We start from the raw sequence: 18,089 nt of genomic DNA on the forward strand, positions 1-18,089 counted from the left end.
CAATTAGAGAGACAATTTGATGTGGTTCATGCTCTGTCATAAAACCTAATTGATAGCATGAATCATTAAGGAGATTATATTAATAAATAATAAATTAATTATAATAAATGACATGAAAAAAGACTCATATAGACTCAAATATGAAACTAAACACGTACTAACCAACCATTATGATCTCTCAACAAAAACTAGTTTAGGCAAAATATAACAATGAAAATAAGAAAAAAAACATAGAGAGATCCTTAGTTATAATCTAAAGTCTCCAACTATTTAACATTAAAAAATATTTTTCAAATTATCCTTGTTTTAAAGAATTTTTTTTTTCACGTGTTAAATATTGATTGGATGAAGAATAACTTCAATTAAATCAATATAAACATTAAAAATAATATTTAATGAATAATTAAGAAAATACCAACTATAATATATATAAGTGTTCTTATATATGTATAAAAATATTTTATGCCACTGCCAAGTTTTAAATAGAAAGGGATAAAAGGAGGAAGTAAGGGAGAATTAGTTTGAGTATCGAAGAGAATATTATAACATTGTATTTTACTTTATAAATGTTATGGAGAGGATTAAATTTTGCTAGAAAGAGATTCTCCTTCAACTCTAAATGTTCGTTATTTTTTTTATAATTTTCATACAAATAATTTCTTATTATTAGAAGTTACTAGTTAATTTAATGGATAAAGATATTGATAGTTTATCGTAACATCTTAAGCTTCAGTTCTATCTTCGTCATTAAAAAAATAATTTAAAAAATAATTTTTAGAATATATACCTATTAAAAATATTACTAGTAAATATATATATATATATATATATATATAATTAGAATATTTATTTTAAAAAACATTGGTATTAAAAAAAATCCTTACTATTAAAAAAATGCCAGATTTCCTATATAATTAGAATAACAGGAATCTTATGTGATTAGGATGGAAAGTTACAAGTCATGATTAAACATAAATAATTTTTGTTTTTAGAATACCTATAATAATGTAAAAATCATAAAACATTCATGTCATGCTCGTTAGAATCGTCTATAACTTTATAGAAAACACATTTTAATTTAACTCTCATAAATGGGGATCCCAATTTTGGAACATCCCCTATCAACTTGCATATAAAATGATTGATTTGGGACATGATTTAACAAAAACTTCCCCCACATGCTTATCTTTGAAACGTAAGTCATAGTAGAAGGTCAAAAGCACCCATCTCTCTCCCCCACCCACATCCAATCCTTTTCTCTCTCTCTCTCTACAAGCTTCCCTTTCATCCTCCCTCCCTCCCCACCATACGAACACATGCCATCATCACCTCGAGGCATCTTTTCAAGGATAAGCCCCACCATACTTGTCAACTAGACAAAGAATATCTTTCCCATTTCCCTCTATTTATTATTCCTTTTTGTTAGTCCTAAACTGACGCTATTAAATTAAATTAAAATTCTTTGATTTAATTTAATTCCTTCCCCGGTCCTGCCATTGTCACGTGTCCCGCACGTGCCCCACGCACGCACGCACGCGTGAGTGAGTTGGGACACGACGTGGCTCGCGGTTGACCGGGCGCACCCCTCGATCGAGCGGAGAAGGATCTCGAAGCCGGAGCGGGCTTCGGGAAACGCCCCTCGAACTTCCATGAATTCACGAACCTGCCCCTTTCGTTTCGGCGCCGTGGGATGCGTGCGGGTTGGATCGTGGTTTCGAATCAGGTACGGGGGTAGTTTGGGGAAGAAGGGGGGTTGGAGTCCGCATACGGCAAGCGCAGGAAAGCGTGAGGGGAAGAAAGAGAAGACGTACCTTAAGAAAAAAAAAGGGGAAAGGGATATTAAAAAAAAAAACAGTTAAGTATTATTATTATTATTATTTTTTAGCGGACGCCAAAGGGGATTGAAATCGGGTTAAGGAGCATTAAAATCCAGGCTGTGGGCGTTCTTCATTTTATCGACTCATGTTTTCTTCTCTTCTTCTCTCTCTTCCGCAGCTCGGCGTCCGTTTCCTAACGCACCAGAAAAGACGGGATCGGGGCGTCCGGCGAAGACCATCGGGCGCGGTGGCGGCGGGTGGCTCCTTCGCCTTCTTCTCCGCGCCCCCGAGCTCACGACGAGGTCCTGCTTCAGCCTCCGTTGAGAACGTCTTGTTTCTGTCTTGTTTTCCTCCTCACAACGGGAGAAACCCTAGATAGAAGTTCCTGGTGCGTGTTTTGAACGGGACTTTGGATCTGCCCCACCGGTGGAAACCTTAGGGAATAGATTGACTGAGATCCGAGGAAGGCCCTTGGGTTGAAGGAGGCTTCCTCGGATTGGTGGAGCTGCTTCGTTCTTATTGGGCCTGCATGCCCTTTGTAGCTGTGAAAATTGATGCCTCCCGAACCACTACCCTGGGATCGCAAGGAGTACGCCTTCAAGGACCACAAGAAGAACGAGAGAGGGGATGCCCTAGGCGGCGGCGGCGGCGGCGGGGGCTCCTCGTCTGCTTCTCGGTGGAGGGATCCCTACCACGGTCCCCGTGACTTGCCCCGTGCCTCCCCTCGCCGACCCCTCTCAGGTAATTTGCAACCCTGTTTTGTGGCAGATCTGGGACATCTGGGCCAAATCTTGTGTTTTCTCTGTGTTTTACTTGCTTTCCTCCCGTTTCCGTCCTAATTAGTAAGGAATTTTTCTTATAAAGGTCATTACCGGCAGGGCGGAAGTTACCATCAGGTCCACCCGGAAGATTCCAGTGGTCATGGATGCACACCATCACGGTCCGATAGGTTTTGGTTCGAAGAAGATGGCTTTAGGCCGTTGTCCGTTAGATATGGCGGTGGCTGCCGTAGCAGCAGCGGTGGCAGCAGCAGGGATAGCCGGGGATCTTTCCGACGATCCCCATATTGGGATTCTGGTGACTCGAGGCAGCACCATCACGATCCCCATGCGACCGCCCAGCGGCCAGTCGCTGCTCCGATCTCATGCACATCCCAGACCTCCCAAAAAGAACAAAATGATAAGAACGATGGTGTCGATGACAGCTTGGACACAGGCCACAGATTTGATCATCGGGACAATTCGTTAGTTTCTATACCCTGGAAAAAGTGGAGCCGTCCTGGTAGTCTGGTGTCGGCAAAGACTGGCAGATCCGAGCTGGGGGAAGCTGGCCTTGAGACAGGGTTGCCCTTGGGAAAGGAAACTCCGATGCAGTCTCCAGTAATTTCCTCTCTCCCTTCTGATGAAGGTGTTTCAAAGAAGAAGCCTCGACTTGGATGGGGCCAGGGGTTGGCTAAGTATGAGAAGCAAAAGGTAGAGGGATCTACGGAAACTTCTGTTGGTGGTGGCAAGGGAGCCTCCAGTGACAATGGCCAACAAGTTACAGGCATCTCCGGATGTCTGTCACCCACAACTTCACAGTCTGCTACTTGCAGTTCATCACCAGGTGAGCCATGATGGTTGTTGCTTTATTTTTTGTCGTGCTTGTTCTTCATGCATTGATATGAGTCTGTTACAGGGTTTCTGCAATTATCTTAGACACATGGGAACCCCATGTATTTTGGCAATGGAGCTCTCAACTATTTTCAGTTCTTTTAGGAAGAGTGCATCTCATATAGACTCATTAACCCTCAATTTTCACATTTTCTAGGGACAGCTAATAGCCCTTATTCAGCAGTATTCTGTAGTTTCAGGACGTCAAAACTCCCGTCAATTATTCATGTGTTTCTGTTATTGTTTAATACTTCATTATATAAACATCAGGGACATCATTGTCATCATCATTAATCTTTACTTTCATGTTTCCGTTTATGTTGCTTTCATGTTTCTGTTTCGTGTTAGCTGATTCAGTCCTTCCTTTCATGGTATAACTCATTTTGGTCAGTGGGACTTTTATTGGGAGAACTCTGATTATTAACCTAAGTTTTACACAGAATTTTCTAGACTTAAAGCCAGAGTACTTAGTTTTAACTCAGATATATGCATGGTTTGGATTTAACATTTTACAGCAGGTACTGAAGATAAGCCTTGCAGCAGGACTGTGAATGATGATAATGGGATGAGTCAAAACAGTGATTTACCTGGATCCACGCTTCGATCTTTCTGTGAGGAAGTTTCAATTGATTTGGACCATTTAGAGGCCAGTTTTATTAGTTCCCTCTATTCTCTTCTTGCTGATTTGTTTCAGTCTGAGGATGCCTTCTCTGGTGATTCCACTTTCACGAAGCATTCTGCTCTGAACAAACTATTGAAATTGAAAGGGGATATATCAAATGGATTGGAAAAGATAGAATGTGAAATTGATTTGTTAGAAAAAGGGCTTAAGTCACTGGATTGTGATGCTAAAGCTTGTTCTTATCAAACTTCCTTCAATTTAGCTAATGACTCTGCTGCAGAAGCTTGCATACAGCCGTTGGTTGGTGTACCAAATGAATCTAATCATTTGAAGGATCAAAATGTAGATTTGACTCAAATGGCTTATGTACAGCATGTGCCTTGTAACAGTCTAGTTGAACATGGCACAATAGTTGAAGACAACAATGTTATTCATCTAGAAACATCATCATCTAAGATTGGTTTTGGCATTGAGAAACTGTCTGAAAGCCACTCATCAATTGAGGATGAAAGACTGAAGTCTAGTGAAGTACAGCAGACTGTCGACTCAGATGATGGGGGAAGGCTAATGGTTGCATCTGAAGATGGGAACAGAGATTATGTAGATAGAGGCAGCGTTAGTGCTTGTATAAGCTCTGATGAGACTCTGCGAGGAAATATACACTCTAATTTAATAACTTCAATTATGGATTTTAACAAGAATTCTTCAGAACATGCCTGGAAGTTACTTGGCACATCACTTCCAACAAATCCGCTGCAGTCAGATATTTGGGGATTGGTTAACCTCACAGCATGCAGGAAGAATGACTTGACAATCAAAGAGAAGCTCAGTATTCGTAAGTGCCAAGTAAAATTTAAAGAACGGGTTCTTACTCTTAAATTCAAGGCACTGCATCACTTATGGAAGGAAGACTTGCGCCTTCTTTATATAAGGAAACTTCGTACAAAGTCAACCAAACGTTTTGAACTTAGTAACCGTTCGTCTCAAAATGGTTCTCAAAAGCAACGGTCTTCGATCCGGTCTCGGTTTGCATTGCCCGGTGAGTCCTAAGTCTGTCCTCTTTCTCTAGTATTTTTCTTTTCTTTTCTCATTGATGTTTGAAGATAATGTTTGTCCATAATGTTATAGTCTTCCCTTTGTAGCTTGAATCATGCCTATATGCATTATGGCTCTGTGGTAGTTTGATGCACTTAAAATTATCCAGAAAATCACTAAGCACTTATGACGGAACAGCCCTGTGCTGCAGGTTATCCTTTTTTTTGCACATAATTGATCATGTTACTCTATAATAGTTTCCCAGTATCTTATTAGGCATTATATGGTTGGTGAAGCTCACCAGCTAAGGTACATTGGCTTATAAATTTTTTGTCACTATTTTCCATTTGACAATGGTTGATGTTTTGTTGCAATTACGGGGATCATAAGTTTTAGCATCCAGAGGTCATGGATTATTATCAGAACATGATTAGGGTTGTCAGAGATGTTTCTAAAGTCTGCAATCGCCATTTAGATGATCTTTGATAAAACTATCTTTGTTTAAAAGGTGTATGATACATTTCACCTTTGGTTTGTGAACTAAGAAAGTTTTTTCTTAAAAAAAAATCTGCTACTTGATGTGTCATTTGTTTGTACGAATTACCTCTAGCAGTCATATCATTTTCTAGGTTGAAGAGACTTCATAGAATATATTGCATTGTCACTCTCTTTCTCCCTTTTGTTTTGCGGGTACACTAAACTGCCGATTCTAACAGTGCGTTCTGAAGCAGCAAAAAACCTTTGTATAGCTGTTTAATAATTCCCTTCAGATTATCTCATATGATGTGGAGGTACTGGGACCATGTTAACTGATATTACATATTGCTTTTAAGACTATTCAAGCAAACCTCTCATTAAGTCATTAAAATTCATTTTATGAGCAATCCTAAACATATTGTGGCCTGTGAGGCAGAGGTTTGCTTCCAAAATAGCGATTGCTTATATACCTTTATGGATCAGGTTGGTGTTTGATGTGGTCTATGATCAAACCATCTTTGTAGCCTGTAGGCTTCTAGATTGCATCTTTTAATGATGTATCCCATCATTCCATTTCTTGGAAATGTTTAGCATTTCTAGATGTGTGTGTGTATATATATATGTATATATATATGTATATGTATGTATGTATGTATGTATGTATAATTATGTTCCAGAGTCGGTGATTTTTTTTTTCTTCTCTAAATTTTAGTTTAGAATATATATCCATGTAAAACTCGAAAGACGTACAAATATGTCATTATATCTAATATTTATTAATTGTCTTCTAATATAATAACCTTGAAGCTCAACAGACATTAGTACCTGCCAAATTGGATGGCCCCTTTGCAAGCTTTAATAAGCTCTCCTGTTATGGAAAACAAAGAACATGATGAAAGGGAAAAAGAAAAAGAAAAAGCGTAGAATAATAAAGAGAAACAATTACTGAGAAGTTAAGGATGTGTTAGATTTTTAAAAATTGAATGTTCTTTAGATTCAAATTAGCTATTGTTGACCATGATGAATATTGTATAATATGAGTTTGTTGGATGGATGCTAATGGAAATTGGAGAATTTAATGTTAGGATTCTAGCTAGGAGAGTCCTAATTGAGAGGGACATTCATGTAAAACCTACCTAAGCCGACCCCTATTAAAGAGGTGAAGAGACCGGCTAGGGTTAGGAGGTTGTTTCTTATAGAAGAATTAGGAGTTGTAAAGGAATATGAGTCTTGAGTAGGAGTCTTATTAGGAGTTGGTTAGAAGTAGGAGTCTTGAGTAGGAGTTCTATTAAGAGTTAGCGTTTAGAAGTCCTATAAATAGCCATGTATTTCTCCTCTTTTCATAAGCAATAGATAAATCTTTTATGCAGTCTTTGAGCAACAACTTGGACGGAGGAACCCCTATAGAGTTCCAAGGACGCTGATCCCCTAAAGAGATCAATCCCAAGTTTAGAATCTGCAAGGGTTCTAACACCTGGTATCAGAGCAATGTTCTTGGTGTCTCGCTGCCCTTCCACAGCCATCCATCAGCCCTTCACAACCGCCCAAAGCAATTCCCACAATTGCTTAAAAGATCGTCACCAAATTCCGTTGTCATCTCCACCATCACAGATCATCCTTTGATCTCCCCGTGAATTGCAACAGGTTCTGGTTTTCTACCTTACTGCTGTTGCAATTTAGTTATCCTTATTCGAAAATCCAAAAAAAAATTATTCCTATATTGCTGTATAAACTTTTCATTGCAAAGTTTTATCTCTACGACGAAAGATACATTACAGAATTCTAGCCGCATAGCACAGATTGTTTGATCTTGCTACTACGTTTTTTCTATCCAAACCTCTACCAAATTTTTATGACAGGTTTGACACTTTCTAACAGTAGATTTTCCTTTTGTTTTGTTAAAAAATTCTCAATATAAACCATTGATCTTTTACGTCTAATCTGCTATACTTGAAAATCTGCACTGTAAAATTCCAGCCGCATAGCACATTTGTTTGATCTTGCTACTACGTTTTTTCTGTCCAAATCTTTATGAAATTTTTATGATAGCTTTGACACATCCTAACAGTGGATTTCCCTTTGGTTTCGTCGAAAAATTCTTAATATAAACCATTGATCTTTTACGTCCAATCTGCTTCACTTGAAAATCTGTGCTGCAGAAAATTTCAGTCGCATATTGTTGACTTAACCCATCTATTTGCAATCTTTTTTGAATGAAATTTCTTATACACTTCATAGATCATCTTGGTTTTCATCTAAAATTGATCTATTGAGGAATTCATCTCTAAAAACGATTTTGTGTTGCTGTAAATTTTCGTCGCAAACCGTTGAAATTTTTCGATGAGAATTCTGTTATCGCAACATGCACTAATTTCCTTGCTGTTATACTATCGAAATTTTCTTGATTAAATTGGACATCCTTGCTGTTATATAAATTGAGATTTTGCTATCAATTCCCTCAAATTTCTCAAGTTTTTGGTAGAAATTTCATCGAGAAATCACTGTTTCTTTGACGACAATTATGCTCTTACAAGACAACATATACCTACAGCAACTTCCATTGATTTCTATCAAACCTTTGTTGCCATCTACCACAGATCTAAAACTTTTATCCACAGCCCTAAACAACCACAAAACAAGCCTAAACCGCAGCCTATATCCATCGATCCACCGATCCACCAACCCTTTCGACCATCACTTCTCTCAACCTATACATGCCTTTAACCCGACAATGAAAGAGAGATCTTAACATCACATATTTAGAGGCAAATACTATGGCATCCGAGGATGCAATCAATACTAAATTCGAAGTCTTCGAGGCGCGAATGGAGGATAAGATTCGGACGCTCTTTACCGAACTCAAATTGGGCTAACCACTAAGCTCGAAGAAATCACAACAAGGAGAGAGCTTTGCCCAATCGCACCAAGCCCGAAGAGATGACTTCCAACTGATTACGAGAACATTGACGGACAACTAGCAAAGATCCGACAAACCTCCACCATTCAGGAGTACCAAACCAGGTTTGAAAGATTATCTAATCAAACTCGTGATTGATCTTAAAAACAGTTATTGGGGACCTTCATTGAGGGCTTGAAGTCGGAGATCCGGAGAGAAGTTAATGCGCGACAACCGTATACGCTTATGGCAGCCATCTCTTTCGCACGATATCAAGAGAAGCAATTGAACCATGAAGCTCGAAGGACTAGGGTCGCTCCTCGACTAGCAATACTGAAGCCCTCACCCCCCCTTACTGTTGACCGAGTCCCTGCACCAAAGAGGTTGACAAGAGGAGCTTCGGGAGCGATATGCGAAGGGGTTATGTTGGCATTGCGATGAGCCGTGGAGCCGTGAGCATCGCTGTAGTAAAAGGAGACTTCTTATGATTGAACCAGTAGAAGAAGAGGTCATTAACATCCAGAAAAGAGCCTTGAACATGAAGAAGGTGCAGAAGAAGAGCCAAAACTGATCGAAGTTATGGTATATGCAATAGCCGGCTACTCAAACCCGCAAACGATGAAAGTCGGAGGCCTTCTCAAACAACAATCGATCACTGTTCTCATCAACACGGTGTCGCGGCCTTAGTTGGAATTGCCTAAGGCGTGAGGCACCCTTGCGGCCAAGACGCGAACTTAGCTTGCGTTGCCTAAGTCACGCTTCGCCCTTGCGATATTGCTTCGCAAAGATTAGCCCACTTGCAACCTCTTGCAGGTCCCGAAGGACCTGTAAAAGAGAAAGTTGATTAGTTTGAAACGAGCGACGGACAAGTCCCGACGTCTCGCGAAAAGAGGGGAAGCTTTACAAGCAATTCAGCGAGTACCTTGCGTGCACAAGAGAAAAGAGGGAGAGGGGGAAAACAAGGACTTTAGAGGGTTGAACGAACAGCTGCAAGTCCACAAACAGCTGCTCACCGGGTGCCGGGCGTGACAACAAGTTCCCGTCAAGGTAACGTGCGAACTTGCGAAAGGCTGCTCAACGCCCGACATTATACCGAAGCCCCATCCAACCTTGTGCCACCTAGGGGGTTCAAAGGGGCTGAGATGGCTGACGTTTTGGTGAGCGGAGGCGGGTTGCAGAAAACAGCTCGCGACACACGAAAACGGAGCTGTTTTGGGCTATTTTGGGGCTGTTTTGCTCGGTTCGATGAGCGATCGCTTTGTAGCGCTGCAACTTGTTCGAACGTACATTTTTACAAGCAAAATGACTCAAAACCAAGGCAAAACAGGTTGTCAAGTAGCTGTACATGTAGATGAGAGCGACGAACGGTTCGTTGAACGGAGTTGTTGCAGGTGCGCGACGACCGTTCGTGACAACGGGCAGTACTAATAACTTCCTAAATAGTAAGGTTGCTGTCCGGATGGCTTTACCTATCGAGAATTGCAGTAGGTTGACGTTAAGGTCGCCTACGGATGTATTTTGAAGTGTGATCGTAGGCGCTCGCGAGTGAAACTATTGCTGCAGGACCAAGAGATAATTGCATATTTCTTCCTCCCTCTTGATGATCATGAGGCCATGCTCAGAATTAAATGGTTGACGACATTAGGTGATGTTTCTTGGAATTTTATGCAACTAATTATGAAATTTTATAGTAAGGAGAAACATGTGATTCTGCATGGGAAACGTGGGGGCGACGTAACGACGATTTGCACACAACAAATGGAGAAGGTTTTGCATAAAGCATGCAACAGCTTTTTGGTACAACTTGAGTAGCAATCTAAGGGAGAGCTAATAGAATTTGAAGATCCAAACCTACCTCTTTTGCTTGCTGAATTTTCAGATATATTTGACGAACCACACAACCTACCTCTTATCCGTCAGCATGATCATTATATAACGATTCTTCCAGGAGTTATTCGGCCAAGTTGCAGCCTCTACTCTTCACCGGTGCTACTTGTACACAAGGACGGAACATGGCGAATATGCGTTGATTACCGAGCTCTCAATGGCATAACCATCAATGATAAATACCCTATTCCAGTAGTAGATGAATTGCTAGATGAAAGGGAGCACAAATCTTCACAAAGCTGGACCTTCAAATCGGGTATCATCAAATACGAGTGTGAGAAAGATATATTGAAAATCGTCTTTCGAACACACAATGGCCATTATGAATTTTTACTTTCTTCAACAAAAGGTGGAATATCTTGGGCATATCATATCAGAGGAAGGTGTGATGGTGGACCCCTCCTATATAGAAGCAATGTAGAACTGGTCGACCCTGAGAAACATAAAATTGCTATATGGCTTTCTAGGTTTAACAGGCTACTACCGCAAGTTCGTGAAAAACTATGGAAAGATCAGTGCACCACTTCTTTACTGAAAAAAGATGTTTTCCAATGGTCAGACAAAGCCTCCGCTACCTTCGACAAACTTAAGGCAGCCATGACGACGACGTCGGTGCTAGCACTACCAGATTTCAATCGACCCTTCATTATTGAGGCCGACGCTTCTGGAGTCGGAATTGGAGCTATTCTCATGCAAGATGGTCGACCACTCGCATACACTAGCAAGGCATTGTCTTCCTCCCATCAAAATATGTCAACATGTGATAAGGAGATGCTCGTCATTGTGCACGCAACAACGAGGTGGAGACCCTACTTGATCGGTCGATGATTTCAAATTAAAATTGACCATAAAAGCCTCAAGTACTTTTTGGAGCAAAATATATCATCCCCTGAGCAGCAAAAATGGGTAACAAAACTTCTTGGATTTGATTATAAAATAACTTACAAAAAGGGGAAAGAGAATGTTGTTGCAGATGTGCTTTCGCAACTACCTGAGCAAGCTGAATTTTTGGTCGTTTCACTTCCGACTAGTGACTTCCTTGAGGATATTAAGATGGAATGACGAGGAAGATTCGAAGACCAGTAAGATCATAAAAAAATTGGAGGAAGCACCAAGCTCCGTGGCTCATTACAATTGGGACTCAAAAGAATTACACTATAAGGGACGCATTGTGCTTGTGACATTAAAAAGAAGAGATATGTAAAAGCCTATATTTCTGTGACACTATTACAAAAAATTTACATCGAAACAGAAGTTTTTATCAAGTGGTGACTAGGTCATACAAGATTGCAGGTTGGAGAGGATATCGCAGTTGGAGAATATATCACACTGATGATGTTGGTGTGAAGAGAGTTTTGGGTTTTTCTCACACATGTTAAGGGACAGTAAAATATCACATTGTATGCCAATGCCTGCAGCACGGACTATTATTTTGTGTAGTCCAGATGGTTTGGCACGCGTATACTATCTTTTGAGGTTTTGTAGCTGACAATTGTGGAAGTTGAGAGTTAAAATAATTGCTCAGGGAAGTATGTGCATGCTATTACCAAATTGAACCTGATCAAAAGAAGCAGCTTCATTGAACCATATTAAGTCAATGCTAAAGAAGATTGTCTGACTCCAGTATAAGAACTGACCATACTGGATTCTGTTTGACTGAGCCACAAAGATTAAGTTCCTGTTTGTGAAGTTTCAAATAGGTATGTGTTTGGAGCATATAGTTCTGCCCTAATTTATTTTGGATAGAGGCATTCTCCTTTGAGTCACATTTTTGTTATTTGAGAAATACACGTATGCTATATGCTTAAGAGTTTTCTGTAGTTGCTTTTCATAATATTGATTCGAATTTGCCTTACTCATTTGTTATGAGAAGGTTCAGTTTTTGATATTGTTACACGTGATGAAACGGACTGTCCCATATTTGGTTCATAATACTGATTTCACATTTTTCTATTTTATATATAAGCTTTGGAAATATCTGCTTAATGTAATATGTTGGATTCATGGGTTTGATATTGTGATATGGTTACTTAGGACATATTAGGCTGGTATGAGTTGCATCATATTAGTGTGGATGTCATCATTGCTTTCATCTGTTTGATTGTATTATTCATTATCATTTGCATTCATTGTTTCTCTTGTATGTAATAGGATCTCTCTTTAATCATGTTGTTTTAGATTCCTCCCAGTTCTTTACATGTTACTCGTGATACTCGTGACAATGAACTCACCATGTAGGCATAGGCAGGATGATTTGGTTACTCTTTCATCAACTGGTTTAGGTTGCTCAAGGTGATAATTAGGTATACTAGTGTTGAAAAGCAGTGTGATCCTCTAGTTGATTGATTCAATTTGATGTATTTATGACATTGGCCTATGGAATATTTGTTGAGAAACAAGTTGCCTTTTCCCTATCTTTCTGGTTATTGCCATATGCACATTGGTTAAAGGATACGGTCGAGGCTGAATCTATGTTCTGATGAACTTGTGTGGTATTGTGACAGTTATTCAAGCTCTCTTTTTTGGACTTGATCTTGTAAAACAATAACCAGATGCAAATTGTAATGGCTGATCAGCTGCCCTTCGTTTACACTCGTAAGAGTAAGAATCAGAGGTCATGAATAGGCCCTAACTGGGAGGTGTTGCACACGTTCAAAATGGATGCATATACATTTTCAGTGTACCTTCCTGTGGTGATTGCGATAGATAAGAGGAATGGTGGGCTGACTTTGGAGTGAAGATATCAATGGTTGCTTCTCTTATTTCTATTAAGAGAGTCCTGGTTGGACTTAAATATATCAACAAATTGTTTATGTTGCTTAATCATATTTAATACGCTGCATGCTAATTAGATAATTGGACTAGTTTAGAAACTAGCTGGAAGAAGATAGTTCCTTTACTTTTAGATTAGAATAAAACTTCATGTTTATTATATCCATAAAAGGGGAGCTTTTCTTCTTGTAATACAGATTGTTTTGTACATAAATGGGTCATAGTATTCTCTATGTGATTCTGCATCTTTGTTTTGCTATTTTTTTCCTCACCACTGTTGGAACATTTCTTTTAAAATCTTTTTGTTATATCTGTTACTTCTTGTTTTCTCTTTCTCCCTTGTTTGTATCAGAGCCATAATGACTAGGGCGTACTTCATTCTGTTCACTACAGATGCTCTTTTGTGTCATTTTTTCCTCTTTGGTGTATGCAATCTTTGGTGTGCCATTTTATTAGTTTGAAGGACATTTAGTTAATGGACTTTGATATTGACTCACAAATATCCATAGCTATTGCTGTGAATTGAACCATTTGATCAGTTTGCTCTGATGACAAAGAATGAATTTCTGGATGGCTTTGTTGGAAGCTTGGAGCTTTTTTGCTTGCTTTATTGTAATATGCATGCGGGTAAATTGCAAATCTGTTATACTTATTAGCTGTAATGGATGAATGGACGTGAAGTTAAGTGTTGGTCGAAGGTAGAATGCAGTATCTTATGATTATTGAGTATGAACAGTAGAAACACAAGTTCTAATCAATTTGGCAACTTCTGCTGGTAACGTTTCATTATTGTTTTCAAGGTAGTTTGAACAAGCTTTTATGATGCACTTTTCAAAACGTGTGTTGATTGTGTATATTTATTTATTTTTATATGAGCTTTTGGGATTTTTTGGATATTTTGTCATCTAAGAGCTCACATGATTGACCTTTGCTTATTATTTTTCTTTTTTATTGTTCTTGCAAATCTTTTTCTTCTTTGTTATTCGTCTGATTGTTGTCATCTGAAAATTTCATAATTCTTGCAGCAGGTAATTTAACTCTGGTTCCTACAACTGAAATAGTGGACTTTACTGGTAAATTACTGTCAGATTCACTGATAAAGCTTTATAGAAATAACTTGAAGATGCCAGCATTAATATTAGATGACAAGGAGAAGACATACAGCAGGTTTGTTACACAAAATGGATTAATAGAAGATCCTCTTATTTTTGAGAAGGAAAGAGCAACGATAAACCCATGGTCACAGGATGAAAAAGTAGTTTTCATGGAGATGCTTGCAAAGTATGGTAAAGATTTCGCTAGGATTTCTTTGTCTCTGAACCACAAAACAACGGCAGACTGCATTGAATTTTATTATAAGAACCATAAATCAGAGAGTTTCAAAGAAGTGAAGAAATGCTTGGATCTCAGAAAGCAGCAGCAGTGCTTACGAGCCAACACCTACCTTGTAGCATCAGGAAACAAGTGGAATCATGAAATAAGTTGTGTTTCTCCTGATAGGTTGGCTTCAGCTCCGATTGCAGTAGCACATGGTCATGGTACTGCAAGGAGTGAAAAGAATATCGGAAGTGTTGTTTATGGGACCTACAATGATGTGAAAGTGCCTTACTTAGAAGGGGCAAACAGTGTTAATATTTCAGGTGAAGAAAGGGAATCTGTAGCTGCTGATGTGTTAGCAGGCATTCGTGGTGCTCTGTTCTCAGAGGCAATGAGCTCATGTGATACCAGCTCCATTGATCCTTCTGAGAAGATGAACTGCATTACAGCAGACCGACTGCTGACACCAGAAATTACTCAAAACCTAGATGAGGATGACTGTTCCGATGAGGGTAGTGGAGAACTGGACTCAGCTGATTGGACAGATGATGAGAAATCTATATTTGTCCAGGCTTTGAGCATGTATGGCAAAGATTTCACCAGGATCTCAAGCTGTATGAGAAGATCAAGGGACCAATGCAAGATCTTCTTCAGTAAGGCTCGAAAGTGCCTTGGTCTTGATGTGATTCTCCAAGGCACTGTCAATGCGGGGATGCCATTGAGTGACACAAATGGTGGAAGGAGTGACACAGACGACGCCTGTGTTGCTGAGATGAATTCTGCTATCTGCAGTACCCAATCTTGTACAAAAATGGGTGTGGACGCCTCCCAGTCTGTAGCTAACATTAGCTATGAAGGGATTGCTCATGTTGCAAGCACCCATTTCCATGTTGAAACTGAGAGATCAAATAAAGAGGATGAGGATGTATCGGCAGGACCAGATCTGGATGGTGGGGGAGAGAAGGTCGACACCAAGTATGTATCTACAATTCATGATGATGAGCTAGTAAGGGAGGCAGATAATCTTCAATCTGATGCATGTCCAAAGGAAATCATTGTTGATGCACTGGGAGGTACTAAAGCTGCACAACTTTGTAAGGTTACAGATTCAGCTGATACAGAAACAAAAGTTGGGAGAATTGCTAATATTATTTCTCCAACTAAATCGGTTGTTACAATCAGAAAAACTGACCCTGTTGCTATAGCATGTATGGATGGACAGTCAAAACAATTAACCGCTAGCATTGTTCACAAAACAGGTACCGATGGAAGTTATCCTGCTGATGGCTTGAAGGAAGTAGATTCAAAAGCATCACCAACCACTGAGGTCGGGTTATCAAATAAAAAATCGATAAACAATAACTTCACAGCAATTGGCAATGGCTCTCTTAACACTGTACCAGATTCTAATGCAAGTGGGGCTCCCTTGCTCTCAGGAAACAAGGTTAATGTTTGTCATCGTCTGACCTTTGGCCCCAACTATCAGCAGCAGATGCAACTGGATCTACTCCCATGTGTACCTAAGAAACACCAGACTGTCTTGTTAAAGCAGGAGGATGTCCATTCTATACCACTGAATTCATTCTTGCCAGATCCATCTTCCGTTTGTTTTGGGGGCCCAATTGATGTGTCATCCGAAACTACTTTGAACTTTGAGGAGCATGGGAGTAAGTGGCACCAGAACATGGTAAAAAGAGATATATACCAGCAGTATATAACCAGAAACCTGCCGGTGAACCAAGTCGACCATAACATGCATATTCTGAGAGGTTATCCACTGCAGGCATTGAATCAGGAGGTCAAGAGAGAAACTGACCTTCCAGCAGGTGAGAAGCGAAGTCTGCTTGAAACTGAATCCAAGAGATGTGGAGTGTCTCAGTCGAATCAGTTTTTCATGTCAGACATGCACTGGAATAAAAGTGATCCTTCGCATTCTAGGTCTAGTATGTCATGTCCATCGAGGAGTGAAAACCATTCGGAGGCTGAGCTTAGAACTTGTGTCAAGAATGCTTGCTCTGAGATTGAGGAACACCGAACTGGCGATGTGAAGCTGTTTGGTAAAATTCTTAGTCACACATGTTCTTTGCAGAAATCCGGCACTTCCTCCCATGAAAGCAATGTACCTTCATCACCGAAGTTGGACGGTTGTTCAACTGCAAATTCTGCCTGTATTGTTAAAGATGGTAATCGACTTGTCTCGGATGTTGGTAATGGCCAAGTAGGCCTGGAGGATCCTCCTGCAAGAACTTATGGCTTCTGGGATGGGAAGAGAGTACAGAATGGGAATTCATCATTGCCAGATACAACAGCTATGTTGGCAAAGTACCAAGGATCGCTCGCAGGCGTCTCATTTTATTCCACCAAAGATGCTATTCCAATTCGGAATGGGGTTGTAACAGACTATCCACAGTCTTGTATGCAGCAGTTGTCGTCAGATGGAAAGCGGATAGAGAACATCCCTGAGCTGCAGAAGAGGAATGCGATTGGGATTGTTTCAGGGTTTCAGCAGCAAGGCAGGGTAACTCCTCTGGGTGCCAACATGATGGGGGGAGGAGGGATCTTGGTCGGTGGTGGAGGGGTCTCAGACCCTGTTGCGGCCCTTAAGATGCATTATGCCGCTAGAGCCAGCGTAGGTAGCACTGATATGATGGAGTCATGGCGGGGAGACATGGGAGGCAGGTAGCACGAGACGGGCTTTTGATTAAATAGAAGGATGGACGGTAGGGGGTGATTGCCGGGGGTTCTAGAATCAGGGTGGCCATATAGGTTGGTGGTTGATAGATGCAGTTTCCACGTCTGTTTGTATCATATTTACCTTTTGTAATTTGAATGAAAACAACAGGGAGGGGGGAGTGGATTTGATGTTCCGTCCATAATCTCTTGGGCTTGGTTGATCTCCTTCTTTCCTCCCTGGACGGGATGGGGTTTTGAATGAGATGGGTCTGTTCTGTTCCATCATCTTTTGTTGCCCACGTCCCGATGCAACATCGTTTGCACCCTGGATTGGGTTTAAATATTATTAGCCTTTTTTTAGCCCAAAGAAAAAAAAAAAAGTCTCGAATTAGTCAGATTTATTGTTATATGCGATTCCAGTTGATAGAGTAGGGCGATGTGATCTACGAGCGAGGTTGAGCGACTGCTTGCCATTCCTACTCTTCGGCACAGCTTCATATAGAGTTCCAGGTAATGCTCTCGTGATATTTTCTTACGACTATGCTCTCATTTTGTTTTTGTTCTTAATGGATAAGCGACGTGTTATGGTACCTCAATGGAATGAGGTGCGTTTCATTCTGTGTTTTGATAACACGTTCTTATATAAGTTTTGATTACACGTTTCCTGTCTTCCTACTATTAACTATTTTGAGTGTTTTATGTTGTTGCATTGTAAATCTAAATCTGATTGCAAAAAAGAAAAAAAAGTCAATGATACTGAAGCTATGTTATGTGAAGTGCAGTAGTGCCTATGACGCAATACTTCCGAATGTCAAATGATGCTTTTTAGACAGTTCTGAATATATGTTTCACCCCTAAGTTTAAGTTATCATCACCATGCAAATGACTCCCGTATCCCTGCTGTAGGAGTCGTTTGTCTGTAACAAAGGAGATAGATCCAT

The 18,089-nt window shown here is 40.1% G+C and overlaps 1 protein-coding gene across 5 annotated transcripts; it reads left to right on the plus strand.

The window, feature by feature from the left end:
- The first annotated feature begins 1,953 nt into the window (after positions 1-1,953).
- LOC135677213 (uncharacterized) lies at positions 1,954-17,543 on the plus strand. 5 transcript variants are annotated; one of them, XM_065189269.1, is made up of 4 exons: positions 1,954-2,558; positions 2,682-3,422; positions 3,985-5,130; positions 14,187-17,543. In XM_065189269.1, the coding sequence occupies exons 1-4, from the start codon at positions 2,372-2,374 to the stop codon at positions 17,156-17,158; spliced, it is 5,046 nt and encodes a 1,681-aa protein (XP_065045341.1). In that variant the 5' UTR covers positions 1,954-2,371; the 3' UTR covers positions 17,159-17,543. The 5 variants fall into 5 exon arrangements, with proteins under 5 accessions (XP_065045341.1, XP_065045339.1, XP_065045340.1 ...); XM_065189267.1 differs by having other exon boundaries at positions 1,955-2,558; positions 14,184-17,543; XM_065189268.1 differs by having other exon boundaries at positions 1,955-2,558; positions 3,988-5,130; positions 14,184-17,543.
- The last annotated feature ends 546 nt before the right edge of the window (positions 17,544-18,089 follow it).

This window comes from Musa acuminata, chromosome BXJ1-6, assembly GCF_036884655.1.
Source record: "Musa acuminata AAA Group cultivar baxijiao chromosome BXJ1-6, Cavendish_Baxijiao_AAA, whole genome shotgun sequence".
NCBI classification, from domain to species: domain Eukaryota; kingdom Viridiplantae; phylum Streptophyta; class Magnoliopsida; order Zingiberales; family Musaceae; genus Musa; species Musa acuminata.

Bases quoted from the DNA above. Each gene is read 5' to 3' on its own strand.
- LOC135677213 (XM_065189267.1), top strand. From the start codon at position 2,372: ATGCCTCCCGAACCACTACCCTGGGATCGCAAGGAGTACGCCTTCAAG. The intron at 2,559-2,681 runs GTAATTTGCAAC...TTTCTTATAAAG, and splicing joins CCCTCGCCGACCCCTCTCAG to GTCATTACCGGCAGGGCGGA. The intron at 5,131-14,183 runs GTGAGTCCTAAG...TAATTCTTGCAG, and splicing joins GTCTCGGTTTGCATTGCCCG to CAGGTAATTTAACTCTGGTT.